At 43.7% G+C, this 25246-nt stretch overlaps 1 protein-coding gene across 2 annotated transcripts in view; it reads left to right on the top strand.

The window, feature by feature from the left end:
- The window catches only part of MXI1 (MAX interactor 1, dimerization protein), a 54838-nt gene that overhangs the window by 13201 nt on the left and 16391 nt on the right, over positions 1–25246 (top strand). For both annotated transcript variants that reach the window (XM_041415594.1, XM_041415595.1), the window contains exon 3: positions 14254–14283. In XM_041415594.1, coding sequence (XP_041271528.1) covers positions 14254–14283 — 30 coding nt within the window. The remainder of the gene's footprint in view (positions 1–14253; positions 14284–25246) is intronic.

Here is a 25246-nt window from a genome sequence, read left to right on the forward strand (position 1 = left end):
TCACTGCAGTGTCTTTTGTGTGATGCTGAGTATAGCATCGGCCTTGTTTAAGGAAGGCTCTGTATCATCTCTTCCTGTTAAAATCAAAGGGGCAATTCAGTAAGTTCTGTCTGGTGGAGTTGGAATGGACTTTGAATTAAATATCAAGTCCTTGATGAAGAACAAAACTTACATTTCATGTGTGGACAGGAGATTTTCTTAGATTGCTTTTGTCTCAAAATGTTTCATTAGTGTAGAGGAATTATGCATTTAGATCTCATGCAGATCTTGTGAGAAAACAGTTTCCTGTAAAAATGTCTCTCAAGCAACCTTGAGAAAGCGACAATGTTTTCCTTTTATTTAAAATTTTTTATTTACACACTTTTATGAATTCTTTTACAAATCGGCACGTGTACATTGTTGATGGTCTTTATTGAACCAAGTAATCCATGATTTTGTGGTACAGGGTATTTATGAAGCCTGGTTGCTTGTTTGATTAATATTTTAATTCCAAGTATTTCCCTTCAGCATTTGCAGCCCAGACGTGACAGCTCTTTCCTTCTAACAGGCTCTGTGCTGTCATTACACAAACACCCAGAAAGTTCTGAGGAGCAGAGAGCCCAGTTCTGGATGGCAGTGGTGGAGCAATTCTTATTTTTACAGAACTATGGTGGTCTCACAGTCTCAGCAAAATAATTATTTTTTACCCCAAATAAAGGTGTGCAGATAAGAGGGAAGACATTGCTTCATAGTTTCTAATTCATGTGATGCAATTGTAAGGAAGGATGTTATAGCTCAGGTTCTCTTTTCCTTTGCTTGTCTCTGTTGTGCAACCAGCAGCATGGAGCTTGCTGCAGAGGGCTTCCCTCTGCAATCATCTATATGAATGTGCAGTGTTTCGTGCAGACATTTGGAAGACATAGTGAGTTTGAGTTAAAACATGAATGTGTTTAAAAATACAGTTTTACTTTAGTTGGGGATATTTTGGTATGGGAAATTATCCACCTGCAGAAAATAATTGGAGAATCACAGTCATTGTTACCTGGTGTTTATAATAGACAAGGGAAACTTTTTTTTTAACAAATTCTACTTAACACACAGATGAAAGCAAGAGCCCAAGCAAATTAAAAACCCAAGTTAGCCAACATGTGTTACATTTGAATTGAGTATTGCCTCCCTAAATTTGCTCTTGACAAAATTATCTTCTAAGTTTTGGAATGGGATGAAAAATGAACAGATGTTTTTTACAGCATATAGTTTCACTTATTTAATGTTACTTTCTTCAGAAGATGTTTCTGGGGCAGAACCTGAGTTCTAAAACGTTGCTAGAGACGTGAAAGTCTGTGCTGGGAGTGCAGTTCTGTGGGTACATTAAATTGCACACAATGTCACTGGAAACTGCTGTCATGGACCCTACATGTGCAGTTCTAATAGACCCAGTTATTTGAAAGGTTCATTATAGTTAGTTAGGATTAGCCGGGCTTGATATTTATACATTTTGGAAAATAATTGAGAAGAATTTTTAATCAATTAAATCATTGTGTCAGCAGGAAATAAAATAAACAGTAGGGTTGCTAAATTATTTTCCCCCCAATAATACCGTCAATTTAATGAAGTTAAGATTTATAACGAAATTCTGAAATTACATTATAATATTAGATTGTCATTTGTGTTTTGTTTTTATTTAGGCTCTCAGGCATCTAGAAAGCCTGTTGTTTTTTGGTCTAATCCTGGGGAAATACCAAGCATCCTCCCAGCAGCACTGGGAGCCTTCAGCTCTCCCAGGAGGCCCATGTTGTTAAGGGCTCTCAAATAATCTATTGCTCAGTTCCATGGGGGAGGGTTTGATCTCTGTCCAGTTTCTTTTTCGTTTCATTTTCCTCTCTTTCCATTATCCTCCCTTGTGTCTGGCACTGCCTCCCAAGGGCCTTTCAGACACCTACAGTCTGGTAGCAGGTTGCTAGCAGAGCTTGGAGTCAGCAGCTGTGATGAGCATGGTAAGGCATTTTGGGCATGTTATCTTGGAAATCTGGGTGTCTGGGTTTCTTTGCCCTTCTGGCTGTTGTACTGGTGCAGCTTCTCATTTTCTCTGTTGTTGCACTCTCATCTACCCATATGAAACTTTTTTCCCACTTCTAAATCCCATCACTTGGTTTTGTGCTGAATCTTCTCTGTAGGCCTTTGCTCTCATACCCTTTGGAACTGTGTCTTGAGGATTGGTACAGGGTCTGTACCGCTGAAACCCTCAGGTGTCCTTGGCTTTAACTTGGTTTGCTCACAGTGTCCCAGAGCAGGGACTGTGGGGTGGGTGTGTAGCTGTGCATGAGGTACTCTGTGTGCCTTAGGTGATGGCTTAACGTGGCACAGGTTCACAAACACGGGTGCAGAAGCTCAGAGACTGTGGCTGCAGGTGAATCTGCAAGTCAGCCTTGGGTGACTGGTGCACAAGAAAGCTGATTTACCACAGCAGCAGTGCTGTGCAGCTGTACCTCACTGTGCAGGGGAGGAGTAGGGGGGGTTGGTGAACATTGCACAGTTTCAATATATTTTATCTTTTCTGTCAAAGGAGATTTCCACCCTCCTCCCCCCACATCTTGCTGCTGACTGAGTACCTGGCAATTTTCAGTCCTTCCTGGAGCCTCTGGAGTTAGGACAGTGCTGTAATTATGATTTTACTGGGAGAGAGAGGCTGTGCAGGTGGCTGAGTGGTTTGCCTGTCTTGTGTAAGGAATTCCTGAAAGAGTAAATAGCTGTGTCAGCTCTTGTTGATCTATTTTTCTGCACAAAGCCCTTACCCCTATCTTCATGTCCCAGAGACCTGGTGTCTGAGACTTTCTGTCCGCAGCTTTCCTGCTTCCTAGGCTTTATAGTTGTTACTTGTTTCTGGATGATACTTTGTTTATTTGCTTGTGAGTTTTATGTTTTTTTTTTTTTTTTTTTAATCACACCTCACTCCACAGCTAGTGGGAGTTGAGTTTTGACTCGCTGTGTGTAGGTGGGTTAGAATCTGGCCCTTGTGTAATATGGGGGTGATAGAGGCTGCTTTCTGCCTCAAGCCTTGTGGTGCCTTGTAGTGAAGCTCTATTCATGGCTCAGGACCTGGCTTTGCTTCATAGAGTACAAATCCACACGTGTAAAACAGAGAATGTGTGAGATCTGCTGTGCCATGTTTTGAGTTACGCTTCATTTTGATCATGTACAAGCAGTGTGATTAGTATCTGGAATCTTCATCTTGCTGTTGAAACTTTGTCTGGACGTACTTGGAGACAGGATCTTGCCTCTCAATAGAGGGTATACCTGAATATGCTGATTAATTTTTCAAGAAAGGGAAGCTGAACAAAGCTGGGCTGTTAAGGATTGCTTTTCTCTTAGAGATACTGAGGGAGACTGGCCAGCAGTATTGAGTATAGCGAGGTATGTGCATGACTTCTTTTTGAGAAAGCTTGAAAGCTTAATGACAGTATAAATGGGAAGCTGGATTGGTGGTCCATGCACAAGAGGCAAATCACCCCATATTCAAATCCCACTGTCTTTGTAGGTTTGTACCTGCATACAGGTGCTCAGAGAAGGCTGGCAGGTAGGACTGTACTGAACTGTTCAGCCTCAGCACATCCCCTCTGCCCATTTGCCCCAGTGCAATCTGCAAGTGTGGATAAGCAGCTCCCAGCGTTGCTGAACCTGCCAGCACTACATTATGTGAGATCCTGATGTGATTTGGAAAACAAAAAAGTACCCCATGTAGGTGAGGTTTTCTCACTGTCTTCTCAGTGGTGCTTGGCTTTGCAGTGCAGCTGGCAGGTTACCAGGAAAACACAGAAAGTGGGGTGAACCCAGCAAATGGCATGAGAAGCATAAACCCCACTCCCTGGTGAGGAATGAGGCCTCCAAAAGGGTAAGAGCTGATGTAGCAATTTCCATAGGGGAACCTACTGTGTTCCTCTTTGTCACCCTGTTTATTTTATAAGCCTCCAAGGAAGAAGATCCTGCAGAGCTGCAGTTCCTGTTTTCCTTTGTGTGTTAGCAATATAGCTGTGTATAGGGATAGCTGGGTGGCAGGGAGTCTATGCAGAAACCCACAATTCTAGGCTCAATTTATATTTTGTACTTTCTGTAGTTGTAAAATGTAATTTGTGTTCCTTTTAGACTATCCAAGTTGTGCAAAGAGGCCTTTGTGTAAACCAGAAGTAGGCCCAGTTGTTGATGTTATCTGCAACTGAGCTATAATTCTCTGCTGCGGCATCTTTCTGCTGTGAAGTGTCTCTGTGTGTGGCTGAAGGCTCATGATCCCTTTGTCCTTCCAGATTTGGGGAAATCCTCTACAAGAGTGTGCTGTTGTTCAGCAGTGGGAGTCAGTCAGGGCTCATGCTGTTGGTGTTGCAGCACTGCCTAGTTAGAGCTGTGCTGCAGCTGCCGTGGGCTGATTTGCATCACTGATCACAGTGCTGGTGTGATGACAGGAAACTTCACTTTCTGGTTCTTATGTGAAGCTTGTTAGACCCAGCCCCTAGAGAAATTTAGTGTCCTGGGATGGTGGGGAGGATATTTGGGCCAAACCTGGTCTCAGCTGTTCCCGCAATTCTCTTGTTTTCTCTTTCCATTGTATTCACTGTACAGGGCAATTCTCTGGTTTAAGTCATATTCCTTCCTTGTCAGTTGTTTTGGTTTTCTTCCCATCTCAGCACATTTGTACGCTTTTAATATCTTCTCTGTGTAATGCTTCATCCACAGCACATGCAGGGATTTATCCTTCATGCTTTTGTTTAACCTGACCTGGTGCTGTGCTCGGCAGTGAATTGGTTGTCACCTGTAGTGTTGTTTCCATCTGTTCTCCTGTTTGTAGGTAAGACTGACTTTTTCCTTTCTTGCTCTTGATGGAGGTTTCAAATCCATTTCTATTTCTGACCCAAACAGACTGGTCAATGTCCTGCTGCTGAGTTAATTGTCTTGCTTGTTGGAGTTCCTGCTGTTCATCATCTCCTGATCCCTCCTGACAAACTTCTGCCCAAATTCAAAGACTGGCTGCTATTTGTTCTCCTCCTGAGAGTGTTGGCTCTTACTCCCCACCTTCTTTGAACCAACAAAGATAGGATTTGTTTTTGTTGACTTATTTTGGGCTCTCTTGATCAGAGGCTGTGGTCTCTGGGGCTGTGCACTTGGCTGGCCTTTGCCTGGATCTCTTCTCTATGAGACACTGCCTTGTTGATCAGCTCAGAGAGAACAGGCCTGCTTTTTCCATCTTGCTGGATATATTCCCATCTCTCTTTTCTGTGTTCCCTACTGTACTTTCAGTCCTTTCATTCACTGATTTGAAAGTGATTTCACTTCAGTTCTGTTGCTTTATGAATCCAGTTTGAAGTAGCCTTAGATGATTTCCAGTATTATCTTAATTACTTGTTTATGCTTTGCTGCTTGCTCTGTGAGAAGCAGGCATGTGAACTGAGAGCAATTCTTTTGCCTCAGTTTTGATTAAAGCTCCTCTCCATAAAATAGTCGATTATTTTCTGAAAGCTTCTCATTTATCTCCTACCATCTGTTACACCATCAAGAAGGGAGAAGTTGTGAGAAAGGGCAGATGACACTGAGATTGCTGTTGGGGCTGCTAATCCAGGGGTCATTGCCCAGGTGCCTGGGCAGCACTAAAGCAGCAAATAGGTATGGTAAGGTAAGATGGCACTGCTTCTGGTTTGCCTTTAACAGTGAGGCTACAAAGTGCAGCAGTTCATGAACTGCTTTACAAGCAGCCTGGCCATCTGGGTGCTGTGGGAGGTAGCCACCTTGCAGCCTTCATGGTTGGGGCTGCTTGTGAGCCAGAACTGTAAGAACAGAAGAAATCTAAACTCTTCCATTTTTCTCAGCCTTTCTTTTCCATGGATCTCCCAAATGCTGGATGAGTGTGTCCCTGTTGACAGAGTACAGTCCCAGATATAAGGACATCTGGCTTCTCTTCCTGATTTTCTTACAGCCTGTGGAGTCTTTGTGCCTCAGTTTCCCTAGTACAGCATGCAGCTAACAGTATTGCCTATGTATTTTCCCGATTTAAAGTATATTTCCCCCTGCCTTCATCTCCAGGCACAGTATTGCAGCAGTATGGTTGTAACATGAGAGAGAACTAACAAGCCTAAATAGAAGTGAAGGAAGTCTGGTCTGGCCCACAGCCATACAAATGCCATCAGTTTCTTTTCAAACAAAGTGCAGTTCAGTCAGGTGGTGTTTACTCAAAAAGCCTCACTTTCCCCAGTGCATCTGAAGGCAATTTCTTGAGGGCAGAAGACGCATGTTTGCAGAGAAGTACATGTTCCCCAAACAGACTGCTGCACTGCAGAGGGCACTGCCTGGGCTATTTCTGGAAATGACCATCTTCCTCAAAAGGGTAATGTTATGTGTGGGAAGAAGCACGTTACAGGGCAAGGGCCTGGCATGCTGGGCCCTTGGATCATTTCCTGAGTCTGCTGCCGAAAGGCTGCACGATCTGGGCACGTCAGATGACCTACATGGGTCCTACCATCTGCACATTGTATGGTTCCCACCATCTGTACATTGGGGTAATGCACACACTTTTCTAATCCTGTTTTCTAGAAGCACTATAGATGTTTTAGAGCTTGTAACTGTTTTAAAGAAGATGAGACTTAAGCTCCTAAGTTTTCTAGGTAGATTTGAAAATTGCCTCCTGTGCATTTATTCTTTTTTTGTGAACCACTGCAATGCAGGTACCAGCAACTGGGATACTGGTTCTGATGTGGCCTTGGAAGGGAACAAGTTCCTGACCACGTAGTGAAACTCTCATATCCTGCTGGAAGTCAGCAGGACAGGGACCACATAGAGAAGTGTTTGTATTTTTCTGTCCTCATTCTTTGTCATGCTCTTCCTTGTTCATGGGAGAGCTTGGAAGTGCATGGTGACATTTTTCTTCAGCAGGTCATGAAATACACAGTTTTGTCAATATATTAAAATAAAAGGGCAAGAATCTGTTTACAAAAAGCTCAAACCCCCTTGCATCGTGGATCACAGACAGGAGTCTTGCCTTGGTGAAGGCAAAAATATTCTTTCTGACATGTGAGAATCTACCTGAATTGTCTGTTCTAAATTGTTATAGAAGATGTCATCTGCTGCATGTCCCAAGGTGGATGGACTAGGGTTTTTCTACTGAAATGGCTAAGGTAATTCACCAAGTGAACATACATCAGCCTTTGCTCTGATCTGTGTGTACCAGCCCCTTTTGACGTGGTTAACTGTGGCCTGGGAAGAGAAGGAAGTGGTTAATGTAGGACTTTTGCTCACTTGTGGCAGGAGTTAGAAGGCAGACAAATGGAGCAATGAATACCACTTTGGAGAACTTGCTTCACTCTGGGCTGCTGTCAGCTGCCTGGTGTCCAGTCAGCAAGCCTCTTTCAGGCCATCTTGTTATGGGAGACCCCAAACTGTCTATTTCTCACACTGACCTTTTCCAGGATACAAACCTGGGATCTGGATTGTGGAAGTGCTGGTGGTGCACAGCCAGAGGTGGCACCAGCAGGGCTTGTGCTTAGAACATTCAAAGTGGCCCAGAAAACAAGGTCCTTGAGGGTCTTCATGGAAGTGCTCAGAGGGACATGAAGATGCAGTTCTGTTTTCCTTGTTCCTTAGCTTTCAGTTTGGAAAGTGAGGATGCATGACAATAAATGTGCTTGTGAAGTGCCCAGCCACTGCTCTCGGTGAGCCTGTCAAAGAGCCTGTAAGGAAAGCGCCAGTTCTGTATTCAGAGCAGGGCTTGGCTTGAGGCCACGCGTTGAACAATGAAGAGAAAACAAAATATTGAATAGCTGCTTGTTCAGCAAACCCAGTTCCTCTTGGCCGTACAGGGCCCTGCATGAGGACAGTTTTCCTCTAGCATTTGGGGCTGGGATGAGCGTGTAGGGTCTCAGGTGGTGCAGGAAAAAGCCCACACCAGCACACTTGTTCCCAGCCTGCACAGTGGGGAGGGAAACCAGCTGGGGACTTCTTTGCTGGCCCCAGACTGCAGCACTGAACACAAACATTTCTGCTGTTTTGTCACTGGGCTTGGAAAACCTTTCCCTGCAGAGTGCCACCTTGTGCTGCTTATTAGGATGTTAGTCTGGTTTGGGGGAGCTCAGCTTTGGAACTGGGATAAACTCGTGGTGCTCAGCAAGGAGGAGCTGTCTTCCTGCTGTTTTCTCCTGTGTGCTGAAAAAGCAGAACATGCACCATCAGAACAGTGTTGCTTCCCCAGATGAGGGTTATGTCTGATATGTCTGTTGGTTGAGTTTTATCAGTAAATTAATACTGCTTTGTTATTGGCTCCCATTTTAGATTGTTCTCTGGCACTTTGTACAGTGGCGTTTTAGAGTCAGGTTAGCCCACTTGGCAGACAGTGGGCAAGACATCAAGGCTGGTTTAGGTTTGGGCTGTTGTTGGTTGTGGGCTTTTTTCTCACTTTCCCAATTACACTTCACAATGGTTATGTGGGGTTTTTGGGGGTATTTGACCCAAGAGTCAGATGGCATGAGTGTTCATGTTAGCTGTCTCTGGGATGCCTGAGAACAGTTACCTTATCCTGGGGTTCAGGGAACGTAAAGTAAGTACCCTCCTCTGCCACAGGTTTCTTTTGTGACCTTGGGAAAATTATTTATAATTTCTGTGCATTGGTGTTGTCCCCCTGCATAAAAAGTATTTGGAAGACTTAATTTAGAAAGTTGCAAACAGAAATAATGGTTATAGGGAGCAGGTACCAAATTGAGAGAGGCTGTGTAAATACTGTAGGTGACTTTGAATATATTTACTTCTTGAAGACAAGTATGCAGTATACTTTTAAAAGTTGTTTTGACTGGGTCTTGCAGGAGGCTTTCCCAATACTGTGTAGAAACCCAGGGGTAGGGGACTTTCTACAGTTGTGAACCACGTGGAAGAGCTCTCTTCTGCTCTTTGGGCTGAAAACAGACTGTGGGGCCATTTCTCCTTTTCCAAAGATGAACAAACCTGAACAGATGCCAGTACGGCTGCGTTCCCTTCTCTGTTGGAGACGGAGAATGTGAACTTTGGAAAGGGTCTGGCTTGATCCTGGGAAAACAGCTTTGATCAGAGCCTTAGGAGGAATCTGATACTGTGTCCGTCTAAGAGCGACAGAAAAACTAGCCAGAGTTTGGGGCCAGGTTAATCTGGTGCATCGCCACTGACGTCAGTGAGAAGGTGAAACAGTCTGTTCCATCCCCTCACCTCAACTCCTCGTGGGGAAGAATTTACTCCAGACCTCAAGGCCAGACAGTGTAGGGGATCATGAGGTAGTAATGGCTTAAGATAATTTTTGTTTCTGGTACTGCTTGGAAGGAAATGTTTTGTTAGATTTGCTGATATGCAAGACTGAGGGGATATTCTTGTTAGACTTGAGGCTGCTACTTGCAAAGGGCATAAGGATGGCAGCAGAAGGACTCCTGCTCCGGCTGTGCCATCTTCTGTTCAGCTGCATTTTGCTCCTCCTCACTGTAGGAGCTCATGGCAGTGTTGAGTATCCTAAGTTGCTGTGTTGCCAAGGCTCCCCTGCAGCTCTCTGAGGGCCAAACTTCTGGGCCTCTCAGAAGTGAGGAGAGTTCACAACTCCCTCAGAAAGAGCCCTTGAGCGTCTGTATCTGGGCAAGAAGAGTTAATTCTGTGCAGCCTTCATTTGTCTTGCCATTGGGCTGGAAACCTCATGTGCTGGTGGGGATGAAGGTTCTTTGTGGGTTTCCCAGGTGACTTCTGCCCTGGCTTCATAGGCTACTATGTTGTTGATCCACTTGGAACCCTGACAAAACACTGGGGTTCTTCAGCCAATAAGTTCTGTTTTGTGGACACAGGTGGATTTAAAGTATAAAAAAATCTGTTGACCACCCTTCTTTTCCATGATTTCATTTTGTCTTTTTTGAGGAAGAACTTGCATAAAAGAGAGCAGTAATGTAGTTCACTGATTTCAGAAGGGTTGGTTATTCTTGGCTTGGGGAATGGAAGAAGGCATTTCCTGCAGGGAAATTTAGTGGCCCAGTGAATGGGTGTCACCTGAGCCAGAAGGTGGGAAGGGTCTGTAAAGTGAAGAATGAGTTTGTATATGGTGTGATGATGCATAAGCAGGAGAAGTAACTGAACCAGAGTGAAGTAAGACAGAAGGCAGTTGGCCTGGTCTGCAGATGAACGTTCTTGTTTTGCTAAACATGATTCATGTAACTGTACCCTAATTTTCAAAAGCTGGTGGGATGTTTCTTTCATTATTAAACTCTTGGTGAAGCTGAGTGGGGTGGGTGAATTAGAAGGAGGAGCACTGCGTTTTTGTAGGCATTAAGGACATAGTGGAAGAGGTCACTTATGGCCAGCAGCACCCTCTGAGACAGCAGTATATCTGTTGTGGTGCAGATGGAGCTCGTGGAGTCCTGGACCCCTCTGGAGCAAGGAGCTGATGCCAGATACAGGCAGGAAGATGACCAGTTTCAAGAGAGATGAGGGGGTCGTTGGGTCTAAATGCCATCTGTGTATTGTGTGGGACAAGGGCTCTCTAGGACTGTGTTCTCCTCAGTAGAAAATAGTTACCTCACTGAGAACCCAAACCAAATGCAGATGTTCTGCAAATGCATGTATTGGCCCATTTATCAATCATAAATGTGTAAGCCAGAAAGGTCAGCTGTGTTTAATGTCATGTGGCAGCTTTGTGATTTTAATTACAGTAAAAACCCCAATGACAAATTAATTCAATGCTCTTTAGAGCTTGTTCCTTTCTGCTGCAGTTAGTTGTGTTGCTTTACCTGTGCTTGGGCAAAGTTGGGCTGCCTCTGCCATGGTAGAAGAAATTTTATTTAAATAAAGAAAAATGGGGTAAAGTGGCAAATTACTTGCAGATTCTCATTTACTAGGGGACTTCAGTGCAGCTTAATGTTTCAACAATGCCTTGTTACTGTGTTGGATAGCAAGGTTGCAGGCAACATCGCTGTAACTGGTACAAAAAGGTTGTTGCATTTGACCTTAAATTGGAATGACTGACAATTTCTGCTTCCCTCTTTCTTGCCCTCTGTATTCTGTGTGCAGAATATCCCTTCCTATTCTGTATATCCCTTCCTGTTCTGTATGCAGTTTCAGGTATCTGGGGTAAATTGGGATAACTTGAGTTTGTCCTCTTTCAACTTTTTGTTGCATAGACAGGGACTGCTCTGCTATTTTTGTTGTTGTTTGCTTGGCTCCTTTATCTTAAGCTTCTGAAACTCATTCTTGATCTTTTTCCAAGCTGTTTTCAAAATGAAGTGAGCAGGATCCTCCTCCCTAATAACATTTCTTCAGTTTTTAGGAGTAGTTATCAGTTTGGGTGTTTTAAATTGACTGCTAAAAAATGACTGCTATAGAAACCTGACTTTTAAATGAGGACCCTGCAGATGGTTTGTGCTGGAGCTACTTTTAAATTGCAGCTGACGTTTTGAGCTGTGCCAGTATATGTGCTTGGTCTTTTGTTTTCCCCTCTGAATGTGTCCATACCCACCTGGCTCTGGTTTCAGCTTTGCAGGTTCTGCTTGCCCTGTCCACCTGACAGCAGGGATGTGAGTTCCCCTGGTTTGTGCTCCATGCTCAGCAGCAGTGTCCTTGTTCCCTGGGTGGCACAGGCTGTGGCTGACTGTCAGCAGTAGTCCAGCAGTGTCACACTGAGCACACTGGTTACTTGCTGCCCTACACCCAGAGTGTTCCCTGAGTGTTGGCAATAGTTTTCAGCTGTGGTGTTCATCCTGTACCCATCAAAAAGCTGCTGATGGTGCACCAGGATGAGGCCTTGATTTCAGTCTGCTGACAGTCTCTAAGTTCTCAGTTAAGAGATAAAACCAGCCCAGTTAAACAGATCCAGTTACATTTGTTTCTGTACCTATTTAAGACACCTATTTTTCTGAGTTGTATCAGTAGAGGCTCCTCCACTTTCTTCCACTTCACTAACAGCACTGTCCTTGTTTAACTCCAAATAAATCTTAGTAACACGTGCAGCCCAAAGATGAGGGGTAAAAACTAATCTTTAGATTAGGAGCTGTAGAAAATGAAATGAGTAATGAACATAAGAGAGAGGATTTTTTTCCCTTTATGTGTTGTGCAAGCAAAAGGAAACTGTCACAGAAAATTTGAGTTAGTGAATGGTGATAGTGGGGAGCAGTGCTGGACTTTTTTCCTGAATTCGGGTGAAATAAAAAATGAAAACTTTTCCAGATGGTCCCCAGTGATACCAAGCAAAACACAGGCAGGTAAGAGAAGAAGCCTCCCTGTAGGATTGATTCAATACTGCTGAGATTCTTTCGTTTGCATTCAGCTGCAGTGGGAAGGTGTTGGGGGGGTTGCTTTTTTTTCCTTGCCACAGACGTGTTTAAAAGTCACAGCAAATATTTCCTGACTTAGTGAAAAGCCTGTGACCTCTCTCAGTTGTCTTGTTCATCAGAAGGCAGATAGGTAATAAAGAGTCTCCTGTGTGAGAGGAGTAAGGAGAACCTGCTGTTTTAATTTTGTTCACAGCAGTGGGCCAAACTTTGTTCTTTCAGTGCTGGCCTTGGTAATTGGCTCGATATAATACAGGAATTCAAGCCATTGCATATCTTTGGCCTTATAACTGCTAATGTCATAGCCAAGAAGAGTGCCAGTCTCCTGCAGGAACATACAGTAAAAAAGAACAATAAGCATGTTTCAAACTATGTATGGGCAGTGGTTCTAAAGGGCCTCAGCTTGGTCCTGATGGGTTCATTTGGGTTCAAGTTGCTTGGACAAATGGATTTTGCTGGTTTAGGGAGGTGTGTTGTGGGGGGGGGATTTGATTTGGGAGATATTCTGGACTAAATACTGTGTTCATGTTTCTGATTCCTGGGAACCAGAATGAAGGCATCCACTACTTTAGGGAGGGAATTCAGGAGTTTTCACAACATGAAGAGTTTGACTACAGTGTGCCTAGCCTTTAGGGTATCCCACGTCCTGCTAAGCAGGGTGGCTTGCACAGGTATATGCTAACATTTTGTTTTTCCTCTGCTCTCAGCCATGGTCAGCTAAGGCTAATTTACCTGGTTTTTTGCAGACATCCACAGTTTATTCAGCATTTTTAATGCAGTTCTAACACCTGTTAGGCGCTCCTCCTTCCTTTTTTTGGAGGAGCATTTAATTATGACAGGGTTTCCCTTGGAGCACATTCTCCATTCAGTTCCCTAATTGTAGAATTCTCTGTGGGATTCTCCAGATGGGGGATAGAGGATAATCTTCTCAGAGCTCCGGAAGAAATGTGATGCCAAATTAGAGAAAATAGATCCTTTTTATTAAGCTCTTGGGTTCTTTTTACTCTTAATTTAAGGTGACCTTCTGTTAAAGAGAAATGTTGGACAAATGGCTATCCTTTTAAATAATCCTCAACAACCTTACCTGGGTTAGATTAGAAATCCTGAATGGATTTAAGCTTTTTTTGCCACTCATTCTATCATCACAGAGGCAAGGAGAATGAGCTTGCCTGTTTCCCTTTTGTTTCTGGTTGGTTTCATTTTCAAGCTGCAAAGCTCTAAATTAAGAAATACTGGCAGTGTGCTTGGCATGGTGGGCAGGTATAAAGACAAAGCCCCCTCCTTTGTCAAGTGTCACAGTGTCACTTTATGGGTCACTTCACTGCATGCTGCTGTTGTGGCAGTGCTGTTCCCATCCCCAAGGGGTTTCCAGGCATCCTAAATGTGCTACGCAGTGCCAAAGATGTTTGCAAACACAGCAGTACTGGCTGTCCCATTTTGTGCCCAAATGCTGGCCATGTCTGCTTCTGCTAAATTGGCTAAATCTGGCATGTGATGGCTGAAGGGCTCCAGAGGCTGTCCTTACAGGGCCAGTTCTGCAGGAAGGAAGGTTCCCATGTATTTGATGCACAAATTAATTCTCCATGAGCTCCTGCGTTAGAAGATGATACCGATATTTTTATGGTGTGAATGAAGAAACTAATGCACAAAGAAACAACTGCAGCCTTGTACAGAGTTGGTGGCAGTGCCAGGAGTCTGGTCCCTTGTTCTAATCATTGCCTCTCTTTGGGATGTTGTGTGCATTTAAGTCTCTAGGGAACATTTTCTTTAGCATTAAAGGTACCAGCGTTTGCACTGGAGGGAAGGAACATCTTGTCAGTAAGGAGGATGAAATTAGAGATTATAATGTGTGTAGTTGGTTGGCTTTGCAGTGTGATGTGCCAGTGGGGAATGGGGATGTGTACAGCTTGCAGCAGTTGAACTTTGATGCTCAGAGGTCAAAGGTGGCTAATCCAAATTTTTTTTTATTTTCCAGGTCTACGCACAACGAACTAGAAAAGAACCGGTAAGTAGCTAATGAGCTGAATTCTAAAAAATGTAGGCCTGGTGAGTGTAATGAGCTTTGACCTTACTCATGCAGGTGCTGTTTGATGAGCTTAGACAGCTATGAGTGACCACACTGCATCATGGAGTTTTAAAAGTTAGGGGGAAGACACAAAAAGATCTGAAAAAGAAGCTTTGTTTTTGGTTGGTTTTTTTGCTCTCTCTCTGAAAAGGCAAGAAGTGACCCAGTTTTGTGACTAATCTGTATGCAGAGTAAATACTGTTCTTCTCCTGACACAGTGAAATCTGATTGGGGCACTTTCCATACATGAGGTTGCTACGGGATCAGGTTTCTTGGGCGCTGGGTACTATGTGTTACCATGAACCAAAGGGCAGAGCCCTGTGCTCTGCACCCTCTCCCCCCACCCTGCACTGGGCTGTGATAGTCTCTGTAGCACAGAAGAAAATACCATTGTCCAGAGGCTTGGAGCTCTGGCTACCTGTGCTCCTGTGGAGACTCTTCTAACCTGTTCTAGGATTGTGCCTGTTTATCCTTGAATCTGATGTTTTAGCAAGCCGTGCAGTTTTGTTACTTGGCTGGCTCTTCTATATGACTCAACCCTTTTGTAACAGGAGTTAAAGTAAGATAAATACCATTGAGACAAGGGGAGCTAGTTCACACACAGATCAGATTATCGCCTTCCATTCAGGATGCTATAGTTAAGGTTGTGTCAGGGCTTCCATTATAAACTTATCTCGGCTCTTCTGTGGGATTTTAGGGGGGCTGAGGGTGGGTGTCTGTGTTTTTTGTGGCTGCTGTAACAAAGGCGGTGCTTTGGCCAGCTGCTCCTATGAAGAAACCCCCAGGGTGGGAAGGAAAACTGAGTCTAAATAGGTTGATTGCCTCCTCTTCTCTCTTAGCAGCCATCATTTAACGAGGGATGGGAGGACTGTGAGGATGGCCAAAGACACACAGAGGCTTTGAGCCAAGTGTGTATTTTCATTCAGACAAGATCTTCCCATGTGGCTTCAAGGGAATTGGAGCTGAGTACCTCATGAATTGTGTTGCCCTCAGTTTCCCCCACATCTGCCTCCCCCTAGAAGCAACAATGCTGGGAAGCAGCTTGGCCTTTGCATGGTATGGGTGCTTTCTTCCAGCCTCTGCTTCTCCCTCCTGGTATTTTTGAGTATCTACAGAGTTGCCATGGTCTTATCTCTCTGGGTTGATATAGGGAAGGTTTTTTATTTGGGTAGTGTTGCTCCCTGAGCTTCAGCCTTTCCAGTCCCAGGCAGAGCTGTGTTGAGGAGTGTTGGCTCCTGGGTTTTCCAACTCTCTCTGGTTCTATTTACCCGTGGGGGAAAGAAAATGCAGTCCTTGGGTCTGATCCAGAACTGAAGGTGCTTTTTTTTCTCCATGACAACAGTAAATTGTCACTAATCTTCAATGTACTTGTTTGCATATCTAATTGTTACTGCAAATGCTGCTTTTACTCAGTACAGCTTTAGAGCAGAGCTGTTTCCATCTTTCTCTGGACCAGCTTGGTCCTATCACACTGGCCATTTGCATGGATATGTGATCATCTTCTTCTAGCCTGAGGGCAGGCAGCAAAACTTCAAATTCTTAGCAGCCAGAGTTACATACTTACTGTCCAGCTAAGGACTCTATCCACTGATGGAGTTGGGATGTGCTGGGTACCAGTTGTCTGTGGGAGTTGAGGCTCAAGTTTCTGCCTTGATTCCCTATCTTTAACTGAGGACAGTTATATTATCCGAGGTGGGGATACCATAAGGATTAACTATTGACTAGCATGTCAAGAAGATTGACTCGTGAGAGGAGTATTACTACTTGAGCTTCCCCTTATGCCTCCTTTTCCTGAATATTGACAAGGTGTTTGATTGCTGCAGAGTTTGTCCTTACATTTTCAGCTGGTGTAATATCTCTCTCTTCCTCTCCTTTTGTCTGTTATTCTCCTTAGTCCCCACCTGCTCCAGGCTGAAGATTCCTAACCATCAGCCTTCTCAGCAAGGTCTTTCCTCCAGGGCTTCCCATTCCGGGCACTGTATTCCAGGTCTGTCTCAGACATGGTTTTACAAGCCTTTGGTTTTCATCCTTCTGGGAAGGGCACACATTTGATCACATTGGGTGCTCTGTACAGGCAGACTCCTGTATCTGGGAACTTTGGTCAGGAGTCTGATGTTCCTGGTTTGGGATTGTCTATCCCTTGATGCAGATGCTGTGGCTTGATCAGCTGCTCACATCTGCAAACCCAGCTGGATGCTGTGGTGCCTTTGCTGTGTTTGCAGCGTTCATTCCCAGTGAGTTGGGCAGCGAGTTGCATACTGGAAGCATTTATTTTCAAACTCCACAGCAGTGTTTTCTGAGTGAGGGGGATTGCTTCCTGTGTTCCCCAGCTCCATGTTTTATTTGCTGTGTTGTTAAGTTTGTCAGTGTCTCCAGACTTAACTGTTGCAAATATAAAAGCCCTGATACTAATGGCTTTGTGGCTGACAGGTGCTCATTTTCCCTATTATTTGAGATTATTCCTTCTAGATCTCACTGTTGTCTCTATTATTGACACACACTGTAATTTTCAAAATTGTCCACTATTAGGTCTCTGACTTTGTTTTTTTCCCTTCTTGTCTGTGAACAGCAGTCTTCTTATATTCAGTTAAATTTTGGTTTAACCCATTCAGCAATTACACAGAGTTTGTTTCAAGCAGTGGCAAGAGAATATTAGTAAAACAAAATGCTCTTCTCCTTTTTGAATATGTGATTTAACTTGGACTCAGTATTGCAGAGCTGATGATATTTTAATGTGTATCCCTTTAATATAGAAAACCCCCTAAAAATGTATTTTAAAATATTAAAACAAATTTTTAAGGTCTACTGCTTGAAAATACTTCGCTCCTGAACACTCCACTGGTTCTGCTAAGGAGCTGTTTGGTTTGGTACCAAACATTAGCTGTAATATTTAAATTAGTCCTCTTCTGGCTTTGATTTGGGTTTTTTTCTTTGAAAAGATTGCAGTGACATTTATATAAGGGACTTCGTTTGTTGTAAAAGATTAAAGTTAATTTATACTTATTATCTGTCATTAATCCTCACACTGAAAATTTTATTTAATGGGTATGTGTTTCAGTTTATCTATGCTCAGGATGAGTCATAGCTTGCATTTAAACAAGAAACCAGCATTCTTCTCATCTGCTGCAATATGTAACTAAAATGATATTTTTTAGTCCTTTAACACGCCTACCAAAAAACCTGATGTGTAAGCAACACTCTTCATTGTTTTCTGAAAGAAAACACGATAAAGTGTGTGACTGAAAGATGAAGTTTGCAAGTGTAATATTTTCTCAAAAAGGGTAATGACTGAAATTCGGGTTAAAGGTAAATGTTGTGTGTTACACAGATAGTGGTGCTAGCTGTTGTCTGTGAACATTTTAGACACATGCCAGTGTTAGGAGGATGTGGTCAGTGTGGTATTAAGGGAAGACACACAGCTCTGAGGTGACATCCTGCTGCTCTGTGAAGTGGCAGTTCTGGTAGACCAATACAGCAGTGATGTCTGTCAGAAAAGTTACATCTCCTGACAGAACAAGAAAGAGTTTTGTAATGCTGTTGATCAGATTAAAAAAAAAAAAAAAAAAAAAAAAAAACACACCAAAAAAAAACCCCCAAAATTTTTTCCAACCAAAAAAAACCACCAGCATTTTTCTGTAGATCATAAATTGGTCTATTAGGTTTTGATGATGATTGCTTTGTAATGCAGCAGAAAGAAGGAAAACAAAGCTGAGTAATTGGGTAAAGAATGAGTTATGAGAGCATATTTTTCTTAGGGTAACAACAATTCAGTTCAAACAAAAGATCAAGGAGGTAAAGAGGCCTCAGGATCACTGAAGATAGAATTTTCTGAAGATCTTGCAGAATTTGTGGCTTTGCAAAAGTACTTCATTTAGAAAGAAAAAGGAAAAAGTCTAAAGGAGACAAACTTCTAAACCAACTTGCTAAAAGTTTGTTTTGTGTAAAAGCAGAGAGTGAAGTGGTGTAGCATCCTTTCTCTCTGATATCTTTTGACATGATCGCAAGCAAAGCAGACAAACACGTAACAAGAATCAAGTACTGTGGTTTGTAGCCTGACTCTTACCAGAATTCCCCATCTTGTGGCTCCTCACCCATTCTTTTTTTGACGTGAGAGACTGTTTATTGCAGAGCAGTTCTCCAAGGCGGTTTCTCACCCAGAGCTGACTGTTGTGCTCGGTTGCCTATCTGAGGTAGTGGATAAGATAAAAAAAAGCCCCTACAGAAAGCTTAGGAGAGAACAATGACCTGGGTCGGCTTGCACTGAAACATGGGGGCCTTCTGAAGCTCTGCAGCATTTGCACCATTTGGTTCTGTTCCTTTAGAATAAGGGCTTTGAGTGTGTCTTAGGAAAAGCTTTTAAGGTAGGGCTTTTAAATAGTGCAGACAAGCTGTCTAGGCTGGGAAAGATAGAAGGAAAGGGAATGAAAGTATGGTGAATCCTTGCTACTCTGAATAGACAAGGATGATTGTGCTTTTGTAGTGCTATATATACTTGCCAAGGCAGTCTGATCAGTGTTTGTCTTGAACCAACTAATCAATGTGGTGTTGAGTTCAGTGCTATTTATCAGGAGAGCTGGAACAAGAAACTAATCCAGTAAATTTCATTTGTTCTCTGGAGTGGGCTTTGTTTTCATGCTAACTTCATGTAGCAAACGTTGACAGTACATATTGTTTTCCTCATTAATAAAACTTGGAACCTGTGATGTTCCTTGCAGCAGTCAAACCGTATCCAGCACAGCTGAGCATGCATCTTTCTTTGACACATCCAAAGGTCAGAGCATGCACTGATCCAACTTGCTCCTCGTGGGAACTGGAGCTAAACTCTCCTGTCTCCAAGGCCAGTGTGGAACAAGAGCTGGAGGTAGTTAGCTGTCTTCAGCTCTGTTGTTTGGATGACAGATGCCTCTGTTTTCAGCTGGGACTAACAATTTTTAACAGAGCTGCAGCGTGTTTCTCTGTTTTAGGAGATCTGGATAACTTATTACAGTGCTGTTGCTGTTTTTGCTTAACCTGGAGAGGGTGAAGCTGGTGGTTTTGGAGTAAGGCTGTCAGAGCTGTTCTTTCTGGGTACATCAAGGCTCAGCTAGCATTATTTAGTGTCAGTCTGCCTTTTGCTATTTCTTTGCATTGCTCTGAGAACTCTCCAGTCACTGGTGTAACACTGAGGAAGGCTGACTACCACATTTGCTCGTGCAAAGTGCCTTCTTGGGCAGAAGCAGCATTTTGATTCAGTTACAACTGAAAGTCTTCAAAGGCTTTGTTTCACATTGGCTGGGTTGCTGAACATTCTGAACTCTGAGTACAGCTGCTGCAAAGGGACAGTTAGTCTCCATGCCAAGATTTGAAGGAAACAAAATGATCCACATTTCATTTCAAGTCCTTTAGTACTGCTCATATAGGAATTTCTAGTTTCAATACGATTTATTTTTTTATTCAAAGTGATGCAGTGAAGAATGTATGCATGCCTATCATCCTTTCTGCTCCCAGATCTCTGCACGTCCCTTAGGAATCCAATAGCTGTTGAAGAAAGAAGAGGAAAAAGAACAATACTACTATTTTGGATAAACTGTCACAAAGAAAAATGTTTTTGTTTCAACAATGTTGCACAATAAAATCACTGTTATAAGCCATTTTTCAGAAACAGATATTTATCACAAAGCCCTTCTTAACTAAGATGAGTTTGGGGCACTTTCTGATGTGTTTTTCTCCCATGGTGTAGAAAGAACTGTCAGCACAATCTGCTTGGCCTTGTCATAATGGTCTGATGCTGAGAATCCTTTCATTGTCCTGCCTCCCAGAAGGGAGACCTGAGACAGAAACATTCTCTGCAGTCTGGTCTCTGCACCAAATCAGAGGTCACCGGTCTGATTTGGAGTGTGTCATTGCCAGCTGTGGTTCCTGAATCTCTTCCCAAACTTGCATCCTCATATTTCTACTTGGGTGCATTGCCATAGTTTTGTTTCAGGCTGAACCCTCTCCAGTTCTGTATATTTATGGCTGTCCTCAAAAAATTACAAAGACTGGGCAAATGCTCTCTCTAATCAGTGAGCCTGGACCTCTGGTCCCAAGTAGAAAGTCAAGCATTCAGCTTTCCTGGCTCCATTTTCAGTCATGTCATGGCTCTGTACTTATCATCTCTCTCCTAAATGGATCTCTGGAGACTTTGCAGTCTTGCTATTTTTTTTTTTCTTCCAGGGTGCTCTTTGAGGTGCTGAGAGCCAGCAGTCCTGATGCAACAACTTTTCTTATTCAAGTGACTAACATTGCTCATGGGCCTGAAAGCATTGCTCGCTAAAAGCCAGTTGGGAATTTTTGCTGTAGGAAGGATGAGGTAATAGGAACATAATTTTCAGACAGATCACCTGTTAACAACAAATTTCAGGACCTTGTACTCTTGGGGCAGAAGTTGGAGTTGTATATGTTGATCTGCATCTGGTACATGTAATAATGTAGCCCATGCGGACTTGTAATAAGCAAAGGAAGTGGGGTAGGAAATGAAGGAAACATACTCTTGTTCTCTTTTCTGTATGTGGCCCAGTCCTTTGCTTCATTGAGCCACATCTCTGGCTGGTTGCTTGCCTTTTCTCTCCTTCACACAAGTTTCCCCTATCTCACCTTCCTTCAAAATTGTGTGCTCACTCCTTGTGTCCCTCTCAGTGTCCTTCTGTCCTCTCGGTGTTGGCCAGGGCCAGGAGATGCTGCTTGACATCTTCTTCCATAAAGAGAAGAGGGACACCAAGTGTAGGCACATTTGCTGCTTTGGGAGGCAGCAGTATGGTCTAACTCCTAGTTTTGGTTGCTGTGATGGTAAATGCAAGTGTGTGACAGGTGTTCACAACCTTGTCTGGGAAAGGAGAGGAGAGCTTCATCTTGCAATTGCTGTGGTTCTTGTCTGGCTGCAAGCGGTACTGGTCACCCTGAGTAGTTTGCATAACTGTGGGCAAACAGACCTCAGAGGTTTCCTCCCAAACAGTGTATGGGAAGACCATGAAACAATTAAACAAGCAATGCAGAACCAAGAGTCAGGAATTCACCTCACATGAAACAAGTGGATAACACAGACAGGACTACATCGGGGCATGGCAGAACATAGCAGTAGATGGTGTAATCTACCAGTGTTCCTTGTGTCCTTGGGAGTTTGAATTTGTGTGGAAATACAGATCATCTCTTCCCAGTGCTCCTTGCAGTACCTGAACAAAATTGGAGTATCCTGCTTTTTAGAGGTGAAACAGACCTAAGTCTGTTAGATGCAGGCTGAATCTCAGATAAAGATTTTGGATTTGTCTGAGTCTGGAGGAATGCAGAGGAATCCCTGCATGAGTCAGGTTTTTAGCCCAGTGTTCCATTAAGAAGGCCTAGGGGCTGTCTTTTGAAGCTACACTTTATGGGTACACTGCTGCCTGAGCATCACTTCCCATTAGCCATGTAATAAGATTTTCTGTCCCTCTTGCCTGTTAATTATTTACCTTTGAGAGTACATTTATAAAGCAACATGACTTATTTAGGGGGAAAATGAAAAGCTCTTGCAAAGCATGGATGCCTTTTTCTCCTTTTTTTTTTTTTTGTTTGCCTGGGAGTTCAGTACTTATAAGGCTCAGGACGAAGAACAGATTGCTATGAATGGTAGGTTTTGCAAATGAGCATGTTCAGCTCACAAGAGGTAAGGCAAGAAAGGGGATGTAGCAGTTACAGAATGGTCTTGTAACTGTCTGTACAAGGGTTTCTGCACATGAGGGGCTGAGGGAAAGGAGGTTTGGTACAGAAAAGCTTATTCATGAAGCCACCAGTGGAAACAGGACATGAGTTTGAAATGCAGTGTTACTTTTATAGAAGCAGACTGTGCATGGTATCAGCAGGTTCACACATGGTCCAGACTGATTGCAGTTCCTATGGTAAGGGTGTGGTTTTTATCATGGTAGGTAGTAAACAGCTGCACAAAATTTAGTCATGCTTGCAAAGTCAAGTGCAGCCTGCTATCTCTGACTTGTCTGGGTGCTGAGCCAGGGTGGAATATCTAAAAGCATCTGAATCATTTAGAAGCACAGCTCTTAATGGCTCTCGGGTGAATACTTGCTCCTTCGCTTGGGCAGTTGTTGCTCCTCTCTGGTTGTCTCTACAGTGCTGTAGTTATGCCGAGTCATTTGGGGAGCAGTGCCAAGGGTTCCTTACTGTCTAGGACAGTGAATAATGCAAAAACAAAAGGAGGGCATTTGATAGACACTGCTCTTCTTGTGGATGTGTTTGTAGTAAAAGAGCAAGGACCCTTCCACATGGGTGAAGACTGGCAAAGCCATACCACCATCAGGAGGGATATGTGGAAAGGTAGTTGACGCCGGGTTTGATTTTGCTGCTTATTTGTGTACAGGAAGACCTCCCTGTGAGCATCCCAGGAAAGAAAAGGAACAGAACAGGAAGGTTCAGAGGTGAGATCAGCCCTGAGGAGCCCACTGTTACTGTCACTAGCTTTAAAGAAGACCCTGGTCAGCCAAGAGTGTTCCAGGACCCAACAACAGGAAGCTACCAGTATTTCTGTGTGCTACTGCAGTGTATGTAATCTCTTTCTCTCAGAGCTGGGTCATGCAGGAGTGATTGCTTTGGCTCTCCCAGGAAGTTCTGGGCAATGTGTCCACCACATTTTCCTGTCAGGAGAGGCTTTACAGTACTACTTAAAGACATAACTTGGTGAAGAGTTGAGTAATGAATTCTAATTCCACATGGTCAAAGCCCAGCCCTTAGATGGGAATTGTTCTGCTCCTTCTGGAAACTCAATGAAATTGTTCAAATGAGTCATTCGAAAAGGAGGAGCAGTGCAGCAGGTTTATTGTAGAAATCAGAGGCCAAATCAGAGGTTGTTTTTTATCTCCTATGTCTTTTATTTCCACCTGTTTGGCCTTGTTCCCTGGGGTGGGTTGAGTTGTGGGTTGCCCAGTCAGGTTTTGCCCAGCTGTGTGGGAATCCTCCATAGAGCTTGGAAAACACCATTCATTCGCTACACCCCGCTAATGCCAGGAGCCCGAGCGTGGGGCGAGTGCGCGCCTTTGCCCAGATGCACGGTTACGTGCAAGCACTCACAAAGAGCTTGCAGTTAAAAGCTACGTGCCCTTCTCTTTTTAACAGGGGAAGACAGCCCCAGCTGTGTATACAGCTTGGTGTTTCCCTTTGATCTGTGTTTGTTTCCAGTGTTTCTCATAGAGTGCATCCTGGCGCTCTTCAGAGCTCTCTGCCCTTTTCCAAGTTTGCAGCTGTGTAACTGTGAAGCTTGCTGGGGTGCAGCCGGTTTCAGCAGTTTGGATGGGGGGTTCCTCTTCCCTGCAATCCCTCCCGTTGTTTGCTTTGCTCCTGGTCTTTACTTGCCAACGTGCACTGCAGGGAGCTGTCTCATTCTGCTAATGGAAACAGTGCCTTTCAGATGCCTCAAGATCCTCCCTTTTACTTTGCCTGCTTGCTCCTACACACATGGCATTAATACCCTTTGCCGGCTGCAACTGCCACTCTGGAGCAGATCTTCTACTCTGTCACCCAGGTCAAACCTCAGAGCATGCTGCTCCTGCAGCTGACTCAGGCCCTGTATCTAAAGGAGAGCAAGAAACTGTGTTCTTCAGGTTTCTGTGGTTTCTGAACTTCTCTGAAGCTGTCCGGGATGGGGCTGAGAGGGGCCTTGCAGCACTCATTTGGTGCCCTCATCCCAAGGCAGGATAAGCTCCATCTAAATCTTTTCTGGCAGGTGCCAATCTAGCATGGCTGTATAAGCATTTGACAGCAGGATTGCATAGGGAAAGAGTGCAGCCTATTGACCTGATTAACTGTGGTTATTGCTAGAAAGTTTTGTCTAACGTCTCACTAAGAAGAAAATTATTTCAGCATTGTTCAAGGGAAGAAAAAAAGCTGTGCAAAGTGGAGTGCCTCTGTGAGTGTGAAGAATCTCAAATGCTGAATATGGCAGTAAACTTTTCTAGCAAGAATCACTCTGTTAGACCCTCAAAGTATGCTGAGGAGTTGTGGCTGAGACAGGCAAATGTAGGGAACAAAAAACATGGATCTTTTTCTGATGCATGCGTTTCCCACTTCACCTAACCCAAAGAGCAACGTTGATGCCAAAAAAAGTGGGAAACTGGATGGGAACACTTCATCTCCCATGGATGTTCTATGTAATATGACCCTCTTAGGAAATGTGCAGAGCCTGTTCTCCATGGTGTGACTTCTTTTAAACTTTTCTTGGCTTGGAAAAGCAGCTTGGTATTCACTGGAAAAAGCACATATGGGGATACATTTCAGTGAAGGGATTGCAAAAGGAGAGGAGAAGTAAAATCTTATATCTAGTGTCATGTCCTTCAAACACGTGGAGGCTCTGCAGAGTCATGAGTGTCTCTTGGAGTTTCTTTGAGTTGTGTGTTGTGGTGATCTTTGCAAAGAGTACACGTGGTGGGGAAAGAGCAGAATGGGAAGGAGTTTGTGCTGTGTGTTGGGCACACTGGAAGTGTTCAGCAGCTGTCAGAGTGCAAAGCTGTGGTACACAAGCAGGGGACTCCCATAAGCCTTCCAGGCTGGCTCCCAGGTCTGTGCAGACAGCACTGGCTTGTGCTTTCCCTCAATCATCCAGGGAAAGAAAACTGCATGAGGTTCTTAAAGGATTTTTTATTTTTTCATTTCAAAGGAGCTTTTTCTTTTTTTAATTGTTCTGTTACTTAAAGTGAAAAATATGATTAATCTTGCTAATGCTTGTACTCGTCCCTGTAGTTGTGGTGGTACTCAGGGCAACGCAGCACCAGAGGTATTTAAATGATTATAAAGTGATGCTCCTGCAGGTATTTCTGTAAGGTCATTATTTTCTTAATACTGCTCTGATAGCAGAGCAAGTGGAAACAAGTTTCCACCAAACTAGAGGAGTAGGTGTTCCAGCTCC

This window comes from Onychostruthus taczanowskii, unplaced genomic scaffold, assembly GCF_017590055.1.
Source record: "Onychostruthus taczanowskii isolate IOZ18803 unplaced genomic scaffold, ASM1759005v1 scaffold5, whole genome shotgun sequence".
Classification (NCBI taxonomy): domain Eukaryota; kingdom Metazoa; phylum Chordata; class Aves; order Passeriformes; family Passeridae; genus Onychostruthus; species Onychostruthus taczanowskii.